This window comes from Podarcis filfolensis, assembly GCF_964270895.1.
Source record: "Podarcis filfolensis genome assembly, chromosome: 6".
Taxonomy (NCBI): domain Eukaryota; kingdom Metazoa; phylum Chordata; class Lepidosauria; order Squamata; family Lacertidae; genus Podarcis; species Podarcis filfolensis.
Window position 1 is genome coordinate 20,496,691 of NC_139609.1, and position 22,675 is coordinate 20,519,365.

The 22,675-nt window shown below is 41.4% G+C and overlaps 3 protein-coding genes across 9 annotated transcripts in view; 2 read left to right on the forward strand and 1 right to left on the reverse strand.

The window, feature by feature from the left end:
• Nucleotides 1-7,692, forward strand: part of CAMSAP2 (calmodulin regulated spectrin associated protein family member 2) — a 188,232-nt gene extending 180,540 nt beyond the window's left edge. For all 3 annotated transcript variants that reach the window (XM_083620237.1, XM_083620236.1, XM_083620235.1), the window contains 6 exons: nucleotides 143-279; nucleotides 1,397-1,617; nucleotides 2,160-2,229; nucleotides 2,989-3,104; nucleotides 3,543-3,661; nucleotides 4,389-7,692. In XM_083620237.1, the coding sequence (XP_083476363.1) occupies nucleotides 143-279; nucleotides 1,397-1,617; nucleotides 2,160-2,229; nucleotides 2,989-3,104; nucleotides 3,543-3,661; nucleotides 4,389-4,694 (969 nt within the window). In that variant the 3' untranslated portion in view covers nucleotides 4,695-7,692. The remainder of the gene's footprint in view (nucleotides 1-142; nucleotides 280-1,396; nucleotides 1,618-2,159; nucleotides 2,230-2,988; nucleotides 3,105-3,542; nucleotides 3,662-4,388) is intronic.
• DDX59 (DEAD-box helicase 59) overlaps nucleotides 1-13,763 on the reverse strand; it is a 114,291-nt gene extending 100,528 nt beyond the window's left edge. The window contains exon 1 of the mRNA XM_083620312.1: nucleotides 13,748-13,763. The gene's annotated coding sequence lies outside the window, so the exon portion shown is untranslated. The remainder of the gene's footprint in view (nucleotides 1-13,747) is intronic.
• Nucleotides 12,812-22,675, forward strand: part of WDR47 (WD repeat domain 47) — a 35,422-nt gene continuing 25,558 nt past the window's right edge. For 2 of the 5 annotated variants that reach the window (XM_083620282.1, XM_083620283.1), the window contains exon 1: nucleotides 12,900-13,250. The gene's annotated coding sequence lies outside the window, so the exon portion shown is untranslated. Of the gene's footprint in view, nucleotides 13,251-17,272; nucleotides 17,326-22,675 lie in introns of those variants that run through there. The other 3 variants (XM_083620280.1, XM_083620279.1, XM_083620281.1) reach the window with 3 other exon arrangements.

Sequence of the window (22,675 nt, forward strand, 5' to 3'; positions counted from 1 at the left end):
GGTGCCACACCCCTGCTTCAGACCAATCTTTAAATTTGTCTCTTGATCTCAATCCATTTTAGTTCAATGGCTGTACTGTGGATAAAGTCTTCTACCAATGTTGAGATAATAATTGACATTCCTTCCTAAATGTTGCTTCAAGGATGATCAAAAGGCTGAAAACGAAATGGCAGTGAAGCGGGCGGCATTGCTGGAGAAGCGATTGAGAAGGGAAAGAGAAACCTTACTTCGGAAGCAGCAACTGGAAGCAGAGTTGGAATATAAGAAAGAAGAAACAAAGTAAGATCAACTGCAGATGCTAGTCATTCTGAGAGATCCTTGTTGTCAAACTGTTTCCTATGCTAAGACCACTTAAAACTTTCTACTAACTGATTAAGATAGGTGTCACCAACCTTTTTAGGCCAGTGGGACACATTTGGAAATTGTGGAAAGCCAGTCACAAAATGGGTGCCCAGAGGTGTGACATAACACAAAATGGCTGCCACATCTAAAAGAGCTGAAAGAGGCATGGCCACACATTGGTGTGGCTGTGCCTCACCCCTTCAGTGAGCAAAAAAGGCACCTACATCAGCCACTGCAACAATCACTCACAAAGAGAAGCTATTTGCAGCTCTCCTGTGTTCAGAATGAATGAAACACTGTGTGTCCAATCTTGACCTTCAGTTAAATGTGAAAATGTGAACATTCTAAAATAAATTTCTTGCATAACTAATTATTCTTTGAATATTACCAAGAAACCCAAAAAGCCACCTGATATTTACGGGTACACAATACTAAAGTGTTAGGTGATAAAGGTAAAGGTAAAGGGACCCCTGACCATTAGGTCCAGTCGTGACTGACTCTGGGGTTGCGGCGCTCATCTTGCTTTATTGGCCGAGGGAGCAGGCGTATAGCTTCCGGGTCATGTGGCCAGCATGACTAAGCCGCTTCTGGTGAACCAGAGCAGCGCACGGAAACGCCGTTTACCTTCCCGCCGGAGCGGTACCTATTTATCTACTTGCACTTTTTGGTGTGCTTTCGAACTGCTAGGTTGGCAGGAGCAGGGACCGAGCAACGGGAGCTCACCCCATTGCAGGGATTCAAACCGCCAACCTTCTGATTGGCAAGCCCTAGGCTCTATGGCTTAACCCACAGCGCCAGTACTAAGGGGCATTTCACTTAATATTTACCCTAATCTGCTTCAACTGCATCTTTAGGACTATGCCAGTACTTGTGTGACTTGCTCCACAAAGCTTAGCATGAGCATACAGTTAAAATATGTACACTAAAATTTGGAAACCAGGATATGTTCTGGGAATGTAACAGAGATACTTGGCATTCGGGTAACATAATCAGAAAAAATGGTTTTATTTTGTGAGAAGGATGGCTTTGCTAATGGTGATGTTGAATTTCTAAGGAGGAAGTCTGAGGAAGAACGTCAGAAGAAGGAAGATGAAAGAGCACGTCGAGAGTTTATTAAGCAAGAATATATAAGGCGGAAGCAGCTGAAACTGATGGAAGATATGGACATTGTCATAAAGCCTCGCCTCCACATGTCCAAACAAAAGAAGCCACGTCCAAAATCCATTCACAGAGATCATATTGAGTCACCTAAAACTCCAATCAAGGGGCCTCCAGGTAATAAATATAAGGAGGAGTCTTGATGCTGATATTCTAGCTTTGACATTTTGCCCAGAGATTGGGGGGCAGAGGGGTTGTTAAATGCTACCAGACTGCTGGTTTTCATTATGCCTAGTTATCACATTAGAAAAGTTGCAAAGAATGATTGGTTCATCACTCCTTACATAGTTAAATTTTGAGTCAGCATGACCTGGACCGATACGAGAACATTGCCTCTACTTTTAAAGTAGGTTTCCATACTTTTGATACAGAGCTCCATGGTGATGTTTAGGTTTAGAACAACCTATAACCATGCTATCGTTTACCATTACTATATAAAGACTTATGAGGATAAAATATGCATTATATGTTTATAGATGTAGAGTTCGTAGGGCCAGTAAAGAGAGAGAATATTTCTTAGAAAACTTAGCAAATTTTCTTTCCTGGTGGTGCATCTAATTCACAGACTCTGTTTTCTGTATCTGCATTCTTTTAAAGTTCCTTGCATTTACCTAGGCTCACACCTTCACTGTGTTGCTGTTCCCCCCATCTCCCCTCAGCATCTAGCCTTTCGTTGGCATCATTGAACACCGGAGACGACAGTGTGCAATCGGGCAAGAGAACGCCAAGGTAAATATTCAGTTCCAATTTACATTTGAGAGAAATGATCATATTTATGTAACTTGGCACAACAGTGTGCATTCAGTGAGGCAGTATTTAATGCATAATTAAGAACAGTTCATGGCTCTTTAGATTTGACCAACTTTGTGTATGTTCCTATGGCCGTTTTTCATACACAGTCGCCACAAAACAGATCTACACATATTTAATTTCCAGGCTGCAGGGAATTGTTTAATTGCATCTGTTGGTGTGTACATTTTTTTATTGGACTGCTAGGTATAAGCCAACACCTGTAGTAACACACACGGGATGGCATACACAGGACATATAAACAAACACAGGATGGCACTTCTAAAAATGTAATCATTCAGCTCTCCTTAATTTTAAGAAGCCGCTGAAATATCTACAAGTGAATTAAATTCTCTTTAAGTTGTGTAGACTAATATGAAGTGGAGGGGGTGCTTTCATACTCAGATTTTCTTCTTTGTGAAAGCTTTATAAGGGCAAAGGGGCTGGAAACACCCGCCAATTTTTCAGAATTTAGCTAGCTTTGCCTGATGGACAGTTGACATTCTTCCCACTCATTCCTGAAGCTACTTGGACATTTGGAAGAACTTACGTGCTATTAAATCATTTGATTCCATATTTGTGTTTAACAGTGCTTTATCTTCAGGTCTTTCATTGTGAAATGCTACCTTTTTTCATTGTGAAATCATGCTTGGTAATAGATTGGCCAAATCTTCTTTCCTGTTTAAATGCAACTTTTAGGTCTGAATCTGTGGAAGGATTCATATCTCCAAGTCGTTGCGGAAGTCGTAATGGAGAAAAGGATTGGGAAAATGCATCAACAACATCTTCTGTGGCTTCTGCTACAGAATATACAGGTTAGTATATTAAGAGTTGTTGCTGAATTATTTGCTACAAACAAGAACATGTAGATGCTTTGGGGTGGTGGTGGTGGTGGTGGTGGGGAAAGCCAGTAAGTAGCAGAGAAAAAGTAATACAGAGTAATAACAGCAAGCCAGTGTACCAGATTACAATCTTGCTTCACTTAGTATCAGGTGGTAGTTAAATACCCCAACTATAATAAAGATTGAGAAGCTGGAGTATTAAGAGTTTGATTTGAAGGAAATTCCTTGCCCTGGCCACCTGTCAAATTTGGCCCATGGAGTGCAGCTATAAAGGTCTGGCCCCCAGAGCCAGAAAAGTTCCTCGCCTCTGCCTGCTCTAAACCATGTTCATTTATTCATATATATGTTTTTAAAAATCTCTCTCTCTCTCTCTCTCTCTCTCTCTCTCTCTCTCTCTCTCTCTCTCTCTAGGACCAAAGCTGTACAAAGAACCCAGTGCAAAATCCAACAAACATATAATCCAGAATGCCTTGGCTCATTGCTGCTTGGCTGGAAAAGTAAACGAAGGTCAGAAGAATAAAATATTAGAGGTAAGGCAAACCTGTAAAGGGGAAGGGGGGGAAGAAGAAACTGAAAATCTGAGGTTCAGGTTGTGGCTAGGTAGGAAGTGTTGGGGGGAACAGTTTTCTTTACACTGCAAGTTCAGAGGGGGGTCTTTCTGTTTACTAAGACCCCGTAAACATTAATGGTGTGCATTAATGGTATTCCTGGTGCAGCCATAGCACTGAAACTCCTAACCTCCTTTTCATCCTCTGTTCTGTGTCCTCTGCTAAGCTAAGCTGTCTCCTTAATACAATATTCTTGCCAGAATAGGAATACATACACTGTGAAATTCTCTACTAACACTTCTCATGAGCTTGTTCTGATGATAAAGATTTTTAAATAGTTATAACATTAGTTGAAATAAGAATATAACTGTCAGGTGCACCAGGAATGTAGTTTTTAAAATTACTCTTGGCACCCTATATTGCTTGTTCACACATGCATGTATAACACTTGATTTCTCTATAATTTACTGTTGAACAGTTAATGGCAACCGAATGTGCAACTTCAGGTCCATGATATGAAAGTTGTATCTCTGTTGTTGGATTTGTGATGCCTTCATACATGTGTAAATAAGCCAAGCTTACAATGCTATTACATTTTCAATAACATGAAATAGTTTCTGTCATAAGTGTAGGAGCATTGAAAATACCCATAAACTGGATGTTAACTTGTGCACAATTTGAACCCTCTTTCCTCCCCTCCCCCTTTCAGGAAATGGAGAAATCAGATGCCAACAACTTCCTTATCCTTTTCCGCGACTCAGGCTGCCAGTTCCGATCTTTGTACACGTACTGCCCTGAGACAGAAGAAATCAGTAAGTTGACTGGAATAGGCCCCAAGTCCATCAGTAAGAAGATGATTGAGGGGCTCTATAAGTACAACTCTGACAGGAAGCAGTTCAGCCACATACCTGCTAAAACGCTCTCTGCCAGTGTCGACGCTATTACCATCCACAGCCATTTGTGGCAGAGCAAGAGACCAGTAACACCGAAAAAACTCTTACCTACAAAGGCATAGTAACTCGGAGGGGGGTAGGGTACTTTGCCATGTTTGTGGCAAACTTGCACTTCGTATTTGCTGCCTATTAGAAAATAGGTTCTTATTTGCCAACAAGATTTCTTTGAACTCGAAGAGAAAAGCTCTGTCATCATGCACAACTGGAATGTAAACACAGTATTGAAGACTTGCAGAAAACTGACACTTAAGTGATTATGCATTCGTGTGCTCATGAAAGACTGACTCAAGAGTGGAGATGGGTATGTGCTCACAGTTTATAGGGTTCATTTCCTCTCGTTTTTAAAACACTGAATTATTGAATGTTTGCAAATCTGTAGTGACTGAAATTAAAGTATATATTAAATTCATTGCCTTATACTTTGGTGTGTTATGCTTGTTTTGGAATTTGCTTCTGCTCTTTATATCTTCACTGGAGAAATGTTCTGTCTTGAGTTGCCATACCGTTAAATTTTAAGTGGCCTGCCGGTAACAGAGGGCACAAACCTTTTTGCAATGAAATGAAGTTATCCGTTCTTTTTTTGACTTTCATTCATTTCAAAGGGTTTTGCACCAGGAAAGTTCCTTGGAGAGGATGTCCAGGATTAAATGTTGCTAGCATGTCTTAACCTCTGGCAAGGAAATGTGATGGCTGTCATTGCTTGTTCCACAAGGAAACTTATTTTATAAAGGTATTGTCATTATATTTAGAAATCCACCATTGCCCTGATCCAGGGAAGCATGACGGGAGATCTTTGCATGTACTATTGTGTTTTGGATTTTTCTTCTGAACAGGAAGTTCAGTCCAAACTGCTGTTTAACATTCTGAGATTTAGCAAAGGGGACGATACGTGTCTGTGGCATGACAGGTGACCCAAATAAAATAGCACCACTAAACAAATGCAGACATCTACCATTGCTTCCTGAGATTACGGCCTGGATGGCTATTTCAAAATCCTAAGCAAAACAGTATTAATTGTCTTAAAAGTAGACACTTTGTATGAGTCCTTCTGAGAAACTTGAAGAAAATTATATTGAGTAAGCCTGCTCTATGAAAGCTATTCTGATGTGTTACCAGGTTGCCATCCAGTATATGGACCAAAGTAATTTTTCTTCCAAGACATCAATTTAATTTTGTTTAATATAAATTATGGTATTGATGATGATACATGACAATCTTGAGTGTATTGAAACCAAGAATGGCTGAGAGCCACACACATACAGCAATGTTAACATTTACAAAATAATCACTGGGGCACCTTTTTTCAGTATTAACAAAGGGCTGCACATCTGATTCCTTTAGAGAAGTTATTTCTGTTTGGAGGTTTGCTTGTTGCTTTCTTTTTCTTTCTTATTGTCAGGATTCCTATACAGATATAGCAAGGCACTGTTTCAGCAGGTGGAAAAGCTCAAACTTGAAACCTACCCTTATTTTTGTGATTGCTTTTTTGACATTTGTACACCAGAGGACTTAGTTGGGGGGTGGGAGGGGATCTAGGTGGAACCTCATTCTCAGGAAAAGACTTGAATTATTGCTAAACCTGTTCCATTTCAGTGTTGTGACAAGTGTTGGAACTTCAAGACAGTCTTGAACTAGCTGTCTAAAGTGTTTGTTACTTTTTATTATGCATCCTACAAAGGAAAACTTAAAATTCTGTACACTTCTCCCACTGAACTGCTTGACTTGGAGAGGTAGTACTTCACTACAGTCTGCTTCTGTTCTTTATATAGATGATGTATAGGAATGATAAGTCCTTAAATAATTTAGAGAACAGCCCTTTTTAAAATTATGAAAAGGCCTTAGGCATCAATGTGTCTGGGTTCTTTATCAGCATTTTCTCAGAAATGCAATCAATATTTACTTTAACTTATGTTCTTATATTTATGTATATTTGTTAAAACTGTAGAAAAAACCCAACACAAAACCCACCTGTTTAATAGGTATGTGGCTCTGATCTATTTGTGGTTAGCTGATTCCTACTGTTTGCATGTATATGAACCAGGATATCTAACCCATCTTCTATTTCAAGTGTAAACATACTGTGTATATATTATATATATTTTAAAAATAGGAGATAGAAGGTCTATGCATTCTACCAACGAGGCTTATCCTCCAACTAATGGCATAGGGAAAATATATTGCATACCCATGTAAGCATACATCTAAGTTAAAACTTGCCCAAGTTGGGGGTGAGCTGCTAGGACATATATGGGATAGACGATGGAGGAGATCACATGGAAGGATTTTTAACTAAACTATTCCTGCTAAAAGAAAAATATAATTTAATGATACATACCACTGACTGATTCATGCACACCTATCTAAACAGGATAATTTCTTTTAAAATGTGGCAACATAGTGTCATTTTAAATTATTGAATGTATTATGAATTTTGTCTACTGTTCAGAAAAAAAGATGTCTGTGCAATGTTGAAAGGTAGGATGTGAATAATACAGTTAAAAAATTGAGACTTTGGGGATTAAAATGTTACTACATACTAGGAGAACTAAGGACTTTTTTTCTTTTTAAGCTTGCAAATTTTCTAATGACAGTATGTCTTCATTTGGGATCTTGTTTAAGAAAATAAAAGCCTTTCATGGAGAAGTCCGGTGTTCATCAGTGACATTATCAGTTACACACCGGTGCTTTCATCGAGGGAGCGGGGTGTTTTTATTGTTTATATGACAGAATTTGCCACCCATCCTAATTTCCAGGCCAGGTGTTCAAGCTCTGACAGTCATGGTAGCTACTGAAACCATTTTTGGATGACTGTTGGTGGGTTTTTTTAAAAGAAAAAATTCTTTGGCTGTTTAAAGCCAAATTCTGTTTATTTCTAATTTAAATGGGCACCGTCCGTTGAGAAATGTACAGTGTATCGTGTGCTTACTTGTCCACTTTTGTGGAGCATTGCTACCCTATTTTTTCAGAAGCTGTGCTGTAAGATATTGTCATAGTGCTACCTACCTAGTACAGTGTAGTCCTTCCCTTCCATTTAAATAAAAAGCATGGCACCAAAAACAACGTTGTGGTTTCATCTTTTGGTACGTGTTTTCAGTTTATCCTCTGAAGCCATTAAATGTATACATTTATGGTTGGCAAAAGGTTTCCCGGCATGCAGTTTGTGAAGGCATCTCTGATCTGAGCAATCAAATGGACGCTTCTGGGAGTGGGCTGGTCCTGTTTGTTTGTGCTGGCACTGGCTTCTCTGTGTCATGGATGATGGAGGTGCCAGCTCAGTATCCAGCATGCTCTCTGTCACGTCCCCAGGCAGAGGCTGCTTACTGAGGAGGTGCCTGACCAGAGATGTCCGATATCACAGGGGTAGCTCACCTCTCTGGCAACCCACTTGAACCTCCCCCAGCATCCAGCTCCTGACTCACTTGAGACCCCTCCTGCAGCAGAGGCATTCCTTGAGGTCCCAGTTTCACCTCCCTCAACCCACTTGGGTCCTCCTGTGGGTTATTAAGCTCCAACACCCTGTTTTACTTAACACCCCCCAAAAAAACCTCATAATTGGCCCATCCCCTCTGTGACATCTCCATGGGGCTCATGACAGAAGTCAACTCAGAAGGTAGCATTTTCGCCAGAGTTGACTTGAAGGTTTTGTTCACTCAAGTGAACTACATCCATTTGACATGCCCTGCTTTCATCATGGGCACAGGTCAACACTGAACCAGAAAATTATTATTGGCTTGTTCAAAGGACACACCACCACAGGAGCGCTGCAAAGGTGCTCAATAATTTCTCCCCATTTAGGCTGCATACACACTATACCTTTAAAGCACATCCTTTCCCACAAAAATTATGAACACTAGTTTACCCCTTTCAGAGTTACAGTTCCCCAAAACCCTTGATTGCCAGTGTGGTGTAGTGGTTAAGAGTGGTAGATTCGTAATCTGGGGAGCCGGGTTCGCTTCCCCGCTCCTCCACATGCAGCTGCTGGGTGACCTTGGGCTAGTCACGCTTCTCTGAAGTCTCTTAGCCCCACTCACCTCACAGAGTGTTTGTTATGAGGGAGGAAGGGAAAGGAGAATGTTAGCCGCTTTGAGACTCCTTCGGGTAGTGATAAAGTGGGATATCAAATCCAAACTCTTCTTCTTCTTCTTAACAAACTAAACTAGTGCCCATAATTCTTTGAGGGAAAGAATGTGCTTTAAAGGTGTGGTAGGTATATAGCCTGTCTTCTATTAACTGGATAAGCAGACTACAGAGCTTGTTCATGCTTTTGATTCAACCAACTGATTAAACTGGGGGTGCAGGTGAGATGGGACTGTTCAGAAAACTCCTAAAAACTTGTACTTTCTCACAACGTTGCATGTGCCATTTTGGTAGTAGGCACATTTTGGTAGTAGGCACATTTTCATGCTGAAAATGTGAAGCCCAAGTCACTGGCAAATTTTATCTCACAGAGCTAATTCACACATTTATTTCTGGTATAAATTTGACCCATATGAGCTCCCACGTTATTTTCTTACCTTCACCAGAGACACACGTGAGATACTTGCACACGCTACCAAGCAGTGTGCTCTGTGCCTTGAAATTATCATTTATCTCTTGCTGTAATGAAGCTCTAATTCTACCATTGTTTTTATGAGCACTTGTGTGCAAATTACGATACATCAGTTTATACAGCTTCTTATTAATTAATTAATTAAATCTCTGCACTGCCTTTCATCAGGATCACAAGGCTGTTTACAATATAAACATAATCCTTATAGCCCAATCCTAAACTGCGTATTTCAAGTAAATCCTACCAAGCCCAGAGCTTGTCCCACACATTTTTGTGATCAGGCTGTCACCAAAGCATCATTTCCATGGCTAATTCTTCCCCTTCTTTGTCAAACATGTTTTAACACTTACTCTGTTATGCAACATGTTTTGAGTTTCCCTGTCCCGGCGCTATAGGATTGGCTGGTGGGGAAGCTCACAATTTGATGTAGCGTCACAGAGTGAGAGTTCCTGACAAAAGTGCTAATCCTTTTCAGTATTGATGTTTTGAAATATGTTAATATACCTGCATACTCTCAGCATACTCTTTCTGTAATTAGACAAACTCAACTCTCGTATCAAGTATTTCATCACCCATGTCTTGCTATATCAAAGAGCTTTCCATCTAAGATAGCAAGTCCTGGCAAGTGCCTCTTGAGTGTAAACACATTTATTAAGGTGCTTGGATGTGTAGAATTGTCACCTTAAATCAATATTGCTTATTGTTTTGACAAGCCTAGAAACCGGTAATACCAGAATTTGGATCAGCTCCAGAAGTGTTGAGTAAGTACCACGAAACTATTTGTAAACTATTTGTGTGGATTTGTGAACAATGTTCAGTGAATGCTATGTTATCCAGGAAAGCATTTATTTTGATGGGACAAGCTGTGAGGCTGAAACAAAAGAAAACACACAAAGCAAATAAAGTGATGTTGGTCCATAATCCATCAAGGAGTACATTTATTAGGACCAACCAAAATGTCACAAAAGCTTTCAATTTCTCTAGAGCTCTTCATCAGACTGGGATATTATATATATAACAGTTTCCTTCACTGCACCCTCCACTGTTGCTTTGTTCTTTTATTATCTATGAAAACAAAATATAGGGGGTTTTTTTAATGCTCTAAATATTAAGTATTTCCCACCCAGTGCCTCCAAGCGAAGAGTAGATAAACAAGGTACTTTGTTAACACAGTGTAGACATTTAGTAAGTCATACAGATTTAAGGCAATTCATTAATAACAGAACCATCCATTTTGGTGAGCAGATAGGAAGGAAAGCCTGGATGCAGTAATGGCTTTTACTTACCAGTATTTGTTTATTCAGTCACTACATTTATGGCAAAAAGGATTTTCTGTAGCAGTGGAAAATGGGAGAAAAGACAAGGACAGACTGGAATCAAGAAAGCTCTCAGATGGTAATTACATGCACTGGCAACAAGCCAGCAGCTTTCACTGCAAAAATAGAGGAAAATGCTACTGTGATGTCAAGACTGTGGTACAGGCCCCAGCACTGGCAAGCAAACCACGTCTGAGCTTGACCCAGTCGGAAGAAAGGGGAGCAGGACAAACAGAGAAGCTGAAAGGCAAAATGGAACAAATACGATTTCTTACCAAAACCGCATCAATCAGAATTTTACCCTTCTAATGCAAATATGGGGGGGGGGGGGATATATAAATCACACAGGAGGAGATTTCTGTGCAGCATGCAACAAAAAGCCACCTGGCACCAGTTGGACCTTGAGTTATCCCTAGCTTCAGAAATGGGACCGATTAAGAATTAACATACTCCATGCCACCAAGCATAATTTGGGTATAATAAGGGCATTAATCATGAAGAGGTTTGGGAAATGACAATTTGTGAATTAATAACGGCCAAAATGGTGACCTGTCAAGTAATGGCTACCTCTCCCTGTAGTGTAATTGGGGTCTAAGACTCAATGCACACATTACTGCAGTGTTGACAGGGCCGACCCACCCAGAAGGCAAGGCAAGGCGACTGCCTCAGGTGACAGGATCCACAGGGGCAGCAGATCTGACCTCCAAGAAATGCCACTGGCACTGCTGCTACTTCCTTGGCAGCTCCCCACCCCAAGTCACCCCTCCAGCGACCTCTTGGTGCATATTAGGCACTGCTAGTCTCCTCCCCAGACCTTATTCCCAATGTATTGTTGTTATTGTTAAATACATTTGTCCTTTTTTTTCTTTATTTTTTAATTAAATTTTCATAATCATAACAAAAGCAACCTGACAAAAAGGAGAAACAACAGCAGAAAAACATACAAAAAAACCCCCTAAACCACAACAATAAAAAACATAATCCTTATCCCATATCCCTTAAAACCCACATTTTATTTACATTGTAAATTGACTTCCTCAAATCCCTCCCTTCTGAATTTCCTTGTATCTGTATGTAACAGCTTTCCAATATCATTCTTCCACAAAAATATTTCCAACTCCTATCTAAGTTATTCACTTTTCTTACTGTTCTAAATCCCAATTATTTAATTAAATCCTAATTTAATCCTAGACCTGTTTAGTACTTTCAAGTGATTTCTAATTTTTTATATTACAATATTTATTCAAATAGTCCTTAAATTTCTTCCAATCTTCTTGATATTCCTCTTCTTTTTGGTCGCAGATTCTTCCAGTCAGGTCAGCTAGCTCCAGGAAATTCAACATCTTCATCTGCCATTCTTCCACCGTTGGAATTTCTTGAGACTTCCAATTTTTTGCTAACTGCAGTCTTGCTGCTGTGGTGGCATACAAAAATAGTTTACCATCTTTTTGGGGCAATTTCATTCCTATTACTCCAAGTAGAAAGGCCTCTGGTTTCTTAATAAATGTATTTTTCAACATTTTTTTTCAATTCATTATATATTTCCCCCCAGAAGTCTTTCACCTTGGGACATGTCCACCACATATGAAAGAACGTACCTTCTTTCTCTCTACATTTCCAACATATATTTTCAACCGTGTGGTATATTGTTAAATACATTTGCATACCACCCTTCACGCGTGGATCTTCACTCACCCCTTCTTCCATGGTGCGGGACTGGGGGCGCGGGTCATTCTGTGCTTTTCCTCAGGTGCTAAAATGTGGGGCTGCCCCCTGTGGGGTAGCTGGCTAAACCCCTACAGACCCCCCCTGCCTTGTATCAATTACTGCTTGTGTGAGTGGCCTGCCTCTAAGGGGCTCGCCTAGAATGTACACGTGTCTGGAAGAAAGACGTGGTTGCTAACCATGCCATTGGGAACGGCTAGTTTGTATGTGTGTATTTTGTTATTGTTTTTATTCTTGTTTTTGGTGTTTTTATCCTGCATTGTTTATGTTGCGAACTGCCTTGAGATGTATGGATAAAGGGCAGTATCCCATTTTAATAATAACAATAACAATAATAATAGTTTGGCACTATTAATGTAATGGGAGAACAGCCTTTAAAACACCCACCCTAGGAATTACTGGGGCGGGAAGAGGATGCGAAGGAGGAGACAAAAAAACACCCTCCGTAAGATGCGATTAAGAAAAAACCACCAAACAGATGCGAAGCAATCTTGCCGGAGGAGGAGGAGGAGAAGAGAAAATCCACACCCCGGATTCCCTCGCTCCTTATTGGCCCGCCTCCGCCGCTGCCACCCCCGATCCCCGTCGCGCCTCCCGCCCGCGCCGCTCCCCGACATGGGCTGGGCGAGCCATTCCTCCCGGAGGGACGCCGCCCCTGCGCGCGCCCGCCCGCCCCTTTTTCCCTGGCTCTCCCAGTCAGGCGGCTGCGCTGTCACCCCGCCCAGGCGCCGCGGGGCCCTGAGGAGCCGGCCTGCCGGGCACTGATTGGAGAAGCCGCTTGACAACCGCAGCCAGGGCACTGCCGCCGCCGCCGCCACTACACAAGCCGGGCCGGGAAGGCGAGGAGCAGCTGGGCGCCCAGCTGGGCGCCGGCAGGCAGGGCCGCGTTGGCTGCTGGCGACGGGACCCTCTTCCCCTCCTTCCCTCCCTGCCGCTACCCCGGTGGCGAGGCTCCGCTTGCCGCCATTTTGCGCGCCCCCGCCAGCCCCGGTCTCCCCTCGCCGCTTTGGGAGGGAGCCTCCCCTGAGGTGAGCCTCTGTCTCTTCCCTGAGGGATGGGCCCTACGGCTGCCCTGGCTTGGGTGGGTGGCGCCGCCTCCGCTGAGAGGGGAAAGAACCGGGTCGAAGGAGCGGGAGGGTGGGAAGGGATGCCCTGGGCCTGAGGGCAGGCCCCGTGTGAGTGCCCGTTCGGGGGGCACCCCTTGGAGGCGTTGGCAGGGCAAGGGCTTGGCGCTGCTGGTGGTGGCGGCGGCGGGAGGGGCGAAGCGACAGCCTCCCTTGGGCTGCTTTGGTGCTGAATGAGCGAAAGGACCATTTTCTTTACCCCCCCCCCCGCAACCCATCCTGCTTATTTGTCTCCCGTTGAGTCAGTGCATGCTTCATCGCCACGGCTGCCTCTCCTCACACTCCGCCGGCCTCGCGAGGGGAAAGTGTTGTATGCGTGTGCATTGCTGCTGAATTTTGTCCGTTGCCCCTGGTTTTGTTGCATTTTGCTTCCCGTTCTCTGGCGAACGTCTCCTCCTCTCGTCCCCGCACCTCCCTCTTCTGCCTTTGTTATTGCAGCATTATTAGCAGGGCAAACCTCCCAGAACGGGTTAAGCACCTGCAAAGCTGCTCTCCCTAAGTAACCCAGATCTGTCCTGGGCACATAAGAGACATTGTTTGTCTGTCTGTGCTGTGCTTGGTGTGCTTGACAGGAGAGGATGCCTGAAACAGGTTTGCAGTGTCACTGTCTGGAGGAAGAAAAAGAAAAAGATGGGGTGTTTTTATAGCCTGTCTTACCTGCTCTGAGGTTTTTAATTGTGCGTTTTCCCGAGGAAGCATTCCAGTTTTGTGTCCTAAAGTCCCTGCTCCTGAGTAATTTCATTGCAAGGGTTGTGTCACAGCACAGTAGCTTTTTCAGCATGTTTTAGCAGGAAAAACTTGAGTGTCAAGTATCCAATTCCCTGTTGCAATCCTTTGTTCACACAACTGAGCTGCAGTGAAGGAAGGGTGGGTTCGTGGATGCATGCATGCGCATGCTTCTTTTAGAATGTGTTTAGTTTAGTGACAATCCTGTGAGTTTACGAACGAAGGGTGACAGTTATTATGGATGCATTCTGAATACAGGAATGCAAACTTGACAAAACATATTGGCAGCAGGCAGCTGCAGATGTTGCAGCGACTGTATACAATAGCTCAAGACAATAATGGAATACTTTGTTCTTTGTTTGAACAAAGAGCAAATCAATTTGTTGACAACCTTAGTTTGAAGGATGCCATGAACATAATAATGAATGCCTGTTACTTTTCTGGAGTACCATGTGTCTGTGGTATATTCTGGTTTGGAGACCTGAATAGCAATAGGTCACACATGAGAAAGGCTAAATAAATATAATATGCTGACATAACTGTTATGCTAGTGACCCCTTCCTATTTCTATATGGTAATCTTTTGAATAGCCTTTTCTCCTCTTCATCTCCTGATTAATTGCTGTAATTAGTATGTTTTATCACCTTCCATTCTTGCTTTGCTCATCTATTTAATTTGATAATCTTTTAGACAAATAATAGTTGGAGAATAAATTATAGCAGGTGAAAACAAGAGAATGCACAGCTATTTGACAACAAAAATTATTCATTTTGGCATAAATGGGGCAACATAGATCATGAGAATTATTTTAGCTTACCACTCTGTAAAGGTGCAAAGGCTGTGGCTTTTCAGTGCCCCATTGGTCAGTCACAGATAACTTCTGCACTTGGCTATTCTTGAAGCCTCCTCATGTGTTTTCTCTTTCACAAATATATACACAAAAATTTGGTGCCAAATAAATTTTCTAGGAGCCGCTTGAAAGTAAGAAGTAGAGATCCCAATGTAGGTGCCTGGCAAAAACATTCCTCTTCTCCCAGGCCTTTGGCTAATTATGCAATCTTTGGCCTATGAAGGACAGCATAGAAATTTTAATAATGATGATGATGATGAGAGTTTTATTCTTGCTGTTACGCTGCAGGCTCTTCCCACCCCACTTCTCCCATATAGGGTTTACTTGAAAGATGCCAGGCTGAAATCTATCTAGGAATCATAGCTAATATTCCCTTGAGGTTCCCCTCATTGTAGTACCTACCAAAGAAACCTTTCTGTCCTCTTCAGTAATCTTGACACCAGGATCAGTTTTCGAGACACTGGATTTTTGCATCTACCTCCTCTCTGCAGCACTGTTGCATTTTTATATCTTAGGTTCAATCCAAGCACTGTGGCACTACCAGAAAAGGTGTGCTAATTATGATAGAGCTACCATCTTCCTTTCATGCCTAGCATAAAGAACATATAGTAATTTTGTACCACCTGACATGCATCCTTTTGGGCAGGCCAATTGACTGCAGCTATGGAGCAGGAGGATGTGAAGCATTTGCTCTTTATTTATTGAATGGAGGTTTTGGTTGTTGCAATTAGAAGCAATTGTTTTCCCTTAGTAAGCCAAAGAGTTGAAAAACAGTGGGTCACTGAGTCCTTTTGCTCTGTCGTGGCCTGGCTTGGGTAATATTGTTAAAGCGCAATCCTGCTAAAACAAAGCAATTCTCCTTCTCCTTTTATTTCAGTCAGAGAGTTAAACATATGCATTTCCTTACCATAAAATGAAAAGGGGGTAAAAGTGCTTGCTTTTGATTGGAACGCCCTATTTATATTATTATAAGAATGACTAGAATGGGTGCAGTGAAGAGCTGAAAAGCACTGGGATTTTCCCTTTAAATACATATAGTTGTGTGGAATGTTTATTGTAAACCAGTGGTGGGGAACATGTGGCCCTCCAGATGTTGCAGCACTACAAATCCCATCATCCTGGTGCTGCTGGTTAGGGCTGATGTGAGTTGTCCTCCAACATAATTTGCAAGGCCACAGGTTCCCACCCCTGTAATAAACAGTGGATATGTGTTATAATCACAAAATAAAGGGCACTTTTTATCCATAATCAGTTATTGACCCTCAAATATGCCTCTTACTGAACAATAAGTAATACATGGACATAATGTAAATAAATCTATGTACCTTTTAAAATTTAAATGCTGCCTTAATACCTATTTGCCACAAATACTTATCCTTATCCTTTGATTAAAAGGCTGTTAGGAGAGACTAAATATGGAATAATAAACCAGTGCCTTGGCCCCTAGGTGCCTGCCTGTCTTTGTGTGTTGCAGAAATTGTGCATTGTCGGGAGGTGTTTTAAATAATAATAAATACTATGCCAAATGAATATTCAATTATTTGCATATTAATCTATTTTAGTTTTCTGTTGTATATTGAACTTCTGTTTACAATTACTTTAGATTCTACTGTGCTATTTTGGGAGATAAATCATTACACAATAGCAACTAATTTTACAAATTATGGGCTTGAAGGACTGTCTCAAATTGAGGGTGACCTTAAGTACAGTTTGTTCCCTTTCCCTTTAAAGAAGATTGTAATTTCTTTATTAACACTTCAGTTTAACAATCAAAGAAATGAAAGGAACCAACAAGTGCTTCAGGCAGGCTTCAATACTAAACACACTAGAGATGGGAAGTATCAGTGGTACATTCTTCTGACACATACACAGGATTGTACTGTTGGCTAGCCTGCTGTTTCAAGGCAGAATTACCTGACAACTTGTGTTCTGCAATATGATCGTGTTAAAGCCACAATGCATCACACAGTTCATCTAGCTTGCTGAATAAATAGTACGAAGCGAGCCAAGCCACAAGCTACAGCGGAGGGAAGAAACTTAGTATTAGATATACTCACAGTAATTTAGCTCTAAAGGCACTAAATTATAATTAAAATATAATCTTAACATCTATAAAATACGTTTATTAATTTGTGATTTAAGACAATGTTCAATTTATTACCTTAAAGCAGCCTTTAAGAGATAAATTGTTACTTGCGTACTTAGCCTTAAATCTTGTACTCACTTACCTGGAAGTAAGTCCCATCGAACTCAGTGGGATTTACTTCTAAGGCCCCATCTGCACTATGTATTTAAAGCAGAATTATTGATTGATTGATTGTATTTATATCCCACCTTTCCTCCAGCAAGCTCAAGGTGGCGTAAATAGTTCTCCCCATTTGATCTTCACAACAACCCTGTGAAGTAGGTTGAGCTGAGAGTGACTGGCCCAAGGTCACCCAGTGAGCTTTATGGCTAAGTGGAGATTTGAACCTTGGTTGTACAGGTCCTAGCCAGACATCCTAACCACTACATGACACTGGCTTTCCGTTCTATCACTATATCACTTTAAACAGCTGTGGCTTCCCCAAAAGCATCATGGGAAGTGTAGTTGCTGAGAGGGTGCTGAGAGATCCCCTATTTTGCTCCCCAAGCTACAATTCCAGTATGGTTTAACAATCAGTCCCTCTTCCCAGGAAACCCTTGCAACTGTAGTTCTGTGAGGGGAATTGGGGCCACCTAACAGCTCTCAGCACCCTTAAACTTTAGTTCTCAGGCTGCTTTGCAGGAAAGCATAGCTGTTCAAAGTGGTTAGCTGTTTAAAACTGTCTATATTACTTTAGTGCAGTATGGTGCAGATGAGGTCCGAGTATATGCATAAGATTGCACTGTAAATTTGGGAATTGCAAATAGTGAGAAGGTAGGAAGTTTTTAAGGCGGGAAAATCTCTCCACCTTTTCAGATGCTTACGGAAGGCCTGCAAGCGGGACCTGAGCACACCAGCATTCTCCTCACTTGTGATTTCCAGCAAGCTTTCCAGCAACTAGCCTTGAGAGCCTTATCCTTCATAAATTTGTCCAATCCCCTTTTAAAGTCATCTAGTTTTGTGGACAAAGTGCAGCTGCAGAACAGAGGAGAGAAATGGTTTCAAAAATAGGGTTGGGAAGGTGAAAAGGAGATTTAGTAGTTGCGTAGGGTGGAAAGGGGAAGCTTTAGGGGGCTAATGTTGGGAAGTGCTGGTGGTGGGGTTGGACAGCAGAGCAAGCGTTGGGGCAGAGCCCTCCCAGCATGCATGCATGCATGTTTGATTATTGTCTTAATATTTTTAGCAATGTGCTCCTTGAATTTATTTTTCTTTTTGGTATCCCTTATGGTATGCTTGCATTTATTTTAGACCATTGTCTCATGCAATGACGGCAACGCTTGCTAGTCTACTTAGAAAAGGCTTAGTCAAGATTGCATGCAATGACAATTTAACTCTCGCAGAGAAAGACGCTACTGAAGCAAAGCCTTAGTTATTTCCATCTGTGTCAATTGGTTGTCATAGCTGTCCAATATAAGCTGTTATCTGGAGTAAGGATATATGACTTACATTTCTGTAAACAATATTGGAATGTCTGAGTGGTGATACGCTATGAAAGCTTTGCTTTTTCAACAAATCAGTAATCAGAATTGGAAGAAAACCTGCAAATTCAAAATGTATATTAAAAAGAAAGGGATTCTAAATCCTTCAGTCATTCTGAAGTATTAGCCTTGGATCACTTTGGTGACGTTGTGTGCCATATGTGCTGGCTGCTTGTGGCATACTGAGGAGCTTGAGCTGCATCTTTCAGATTTGTTGGATGGTGGTTTATCTCCCAGTGTGATAAAATCTCCTTTGCATATGCCTTATAGTCCCTGATATGAATATACTGATGCACCAGTGTGTTTTATTAATTTTAGAGATGTGAAGACCTGGGGGGGGGCTGGAAAAATGGGGGGAGGACAGGATTGCCTCTAATTTTTCTGTTGTTTATTCTGAGCCTATAAGTCTCTAGTAACATTATAATTCTGTTGATTAGTTACTTACAAAATGCTTCCACATACATAAGCTTATTTTCTTGCTGGACTTATTTCTTTGGTAGAACTAAACTTTTCGTCTTGTTGCCCTGTGACTAAGCTGTAGAGTTCTTCACACTAGCATGTAGAATGAATTACAGTACAAGACAGACAGAACTTTCCAAATGCAGAGACAATGCCCCAATCCAGCTTCAGTCATGTGTAAAAATGGTATTCACTCATAATTGTACTAGACTGTGGATGCACATCCAAATATGCATCTCATTGAAAATAAAAGAATATAGTACCTATAGGAGATGTCTGTGTTTGGGTGCACATTGGAAAGTACAGTTAATTTGAATGTGCATGTCCTGATCCAAAACATAATGTGTGCACAGAAGCCTGCTTCCTAACACAGTGGCGTGGCTTGGGGGGCATTGCCCTGGGTGCATTTTTTTGAGGGGGCACAACCAGGCACCCCCAATAGTTCTTTTATTGAGGGAAGCCATGCCCAGGCTGGCCTTTGGGGCTGGGGTGTGGGTGGCAGCAGCAGTTGCTCCACTCCCAAGTCAGGCTTGTTTTTCCTTTGGCATGCCAGGCATGTGGGGCTGCTGGGTACTGTGGTAGGCTCCTTCTCCCTCTGCCCCCAGCATGCCCCATCCCTGAGTGCTTGTGCCCACCTGTCCTTGGTGCTATGGGCTCACACAACACCACTGTCCTAACGTTTATCTCCAGGATCTTTTAATCTGGATCAGGGTGCTGTAATTTACTCTTTGTTACTTTTTTCTATCTTTAATCCCAATTTTTATGCATGATAAAAACAAGTGTGAGACAAATACTAGGTCAATAAATGTTTGATATCTCCATCAGTATTAACATGACAAACATCCCAATTTCTGTTTTTCATCAAATTAAAAAACTTGGTCACTAGTACAGGACTTTTAAATAAAAGCTGTTAGTTTTTCCTTACCACTTAAAACACTCATTACCAGCTTCTAATTCAAGGATTGAAAGCTATGATAAACAAAAATGATGGTTCCTTCCAAGGGAATATGATTGTGTGTTTAGGGCCAATTGACACTTCACTTTTCTGCTTGGCTTGTCCTATGATATACAGCTCATGGTTTGTCTGAGAGAGCTAAACCATGAACCACTTGTTTGTGCTAAGCCATGGTCTTAGCATTACATGTAAACAGGAATGTTAATTCTCTGTTCCATATATAGCGAGGAGGATAACTTCTTAGACTGAGACTTCAGTAGTAGCTATGTAACATCTGATGTGCCTTACTTCTAGTGCTTAGGCAAAGCTGGAAGGAGCACTGCAGTGTAATCTCCACAACATGTGCTACCTATTTCAGCTTTTAAGCTCACAAGAAGCAGCGCACACAGCAATGTTAGTGCTGCAGCAGTGCTCTTTGCATCCTATATCAGGGTGGGGTGGATTCTGAGGTCCCCCATCTTCCGAGGGTTTTTTTGACAGGTGACTTAAGTTCAATAGAAGGAATCGGGAGTGCACTTTTTATTCTTCCTTTGCAGTCAGGCTTGAATTAAAACCAGGGATGTGAAGGATCTTTCCTAGGGAAATGTGGCTCTCTGCAAATGAAGATCATTTATTTGCATCCTTAACTTGAATTCGGAGTGTATTCCAAATTCTTTCTTTGCATAAAAAAATCAGTACTTTCTGAATTTGATGCCTTTTCTTTCACTGTGCTGACTTGCTGATGCAAATAATTTTTTGATGCTTGACCTTTCCTATGATGTTGGGCCAGAAAAGGTGGATGTGGTTTACCCCAAATGGCCTGGTGAGCCAACATCTGAGTCCTGGCAGGCCTAATTAAGATGGATTGGAGGTTCCCACCACTGTCTTTTAGTTACTGTTATAGAACTGATGATTGCATCCTCCTTAAGGGAATTTAGAATATTGCCTTCTGCTAATTTCTAGTGAGCCTGTCTATAATAATCTTACTCTGGGTGAAAGAGAAGAAAGGGTTTATGCATCTTTGATTGTTGTGTAGAAGAGGGAATTCCAGAAGACTGAGTTTGTAATGCAAGGTTGAGAAAAGCTGCACTTGCTGAAATTCCGTCTTCTATACAACTTAGGGAAGGTATCGGTGTCTGTTCTACTTACATATTGGGAAGTGTGTAAGACATTTCATTTGTAAAAAGGTTTCTGTTGACACTCCCATTAAAGCTGCTGCTTAGTGTAAATCTACTCCCTGGCAACGTATTGTATATCATACCACCTTCTGCATCAGTAGCATGTATAAATATTTAATAAAATTACTAACACAGGAGGTATGTTATCTGTACTACTCTAAATTGTAAAATTGAAATCTTGGGATCCTGTTTCACATGAGATGTATTTGTAGTCTCCTAATCCTAAGAAACTTAGTGGATAGCTAAACATGATTCCTGCAAATGAGGTTGTTAAATTATTTGATAAGTCATAGTATCATTAAAAATACTACTAAAAAATCTGGGATCTTTTGAGATGGAGGAGGGGAGCGATTTTAGAGGCTGTGATAAAATATTATATAGTTTTTGTACTTACAATTGTCAATCAGTTTAGTTCCTCTGAGGTTCCCATCTATACAGAGAATATCTCCAAGGATCAAATGTCTGTCCCAAATGCTTAATGGGAACTGAAACAATTATGATGAAATGTGAGCAGCTGCCTTCAAGAGGGAAAGACATCTCACTTGCCCAGAGTCTTTGTGGTTTCTCCTCCACATACACTGAGCAAAGAGTTGTTTTGTGTTCTGTGACTAACACCTTCTGTGGCCCAGCTGCTTCTTATTTTCTCTCTCCCTCTTTCCACCCCAACCCCCCCATATATGTCAGCCAAGAGCATAGGCTCAGATTTATGGGTGTGTATGTCAATTTGTGATTCTTCTTATTCTAGCCTTCTGTGTCTTAAAATCTGACTGTGGATTAGAGCCAGTCCTATTTAATGCAAAATCTCACTCCCTGGACAATTGATATTGTGCCTGGTGGGATCTTTTTGAGCTCACATTAGTTTCTGACAAAGACAGTGCATGCTAGACAGGCCATGAAATGCTGCAAAACTTAAAATGCAACACAAATGAGGAAATGAAACATAACTACAGTACTAGAATACAACTGACATACTAATTAACACATCCAGATTGACAAGTGCACATCCCTACATCATTGGTCTCAGTTGCAACTCTGCCTATGAGTTCTTACAATTGGGATTCTGAAGTTCTGGGTGGGAGAAAGCAGTTCTGGAAACTGACATGTCTGTGAATAACAATGAATCATGGGAGTTGTCCTGGCACTGCAGAACTGAAGGCAAGCACACTGTGACCCCAGTTTGCCAAAGGATTAAAGACTGCTGAAGAAGCTACATTCCGTACTCTTCAGGTAGAACATAATGGAAGGATTCACCAGGCCGACTCTGTCGATTTGCCAGTGAAGGAGCAGCAGCAGGGAGTTTGTCAGGGTGGGGAAACTGCTGCAACCGCAGAATTAAAGAGAAGTATACTCTGGCCCCATCCATCTGCTAGTGGAGAAGCAGCTTCTCCAGTACTTCCTTTCATTTTACCTTTTGATCCCTTTTCTCTAGATCTGTCTTCAGTCTTAAGCAAAATGTACATGCTTCTTGTAATACTATGCAATCCTTTCAAACATGAATAATTATTTGTGATTACAAAGATTCAGTACTTGTATTGTATTGCTCAGTACCTATTAGCAGTATGTTTGCTGAGTTAGATAT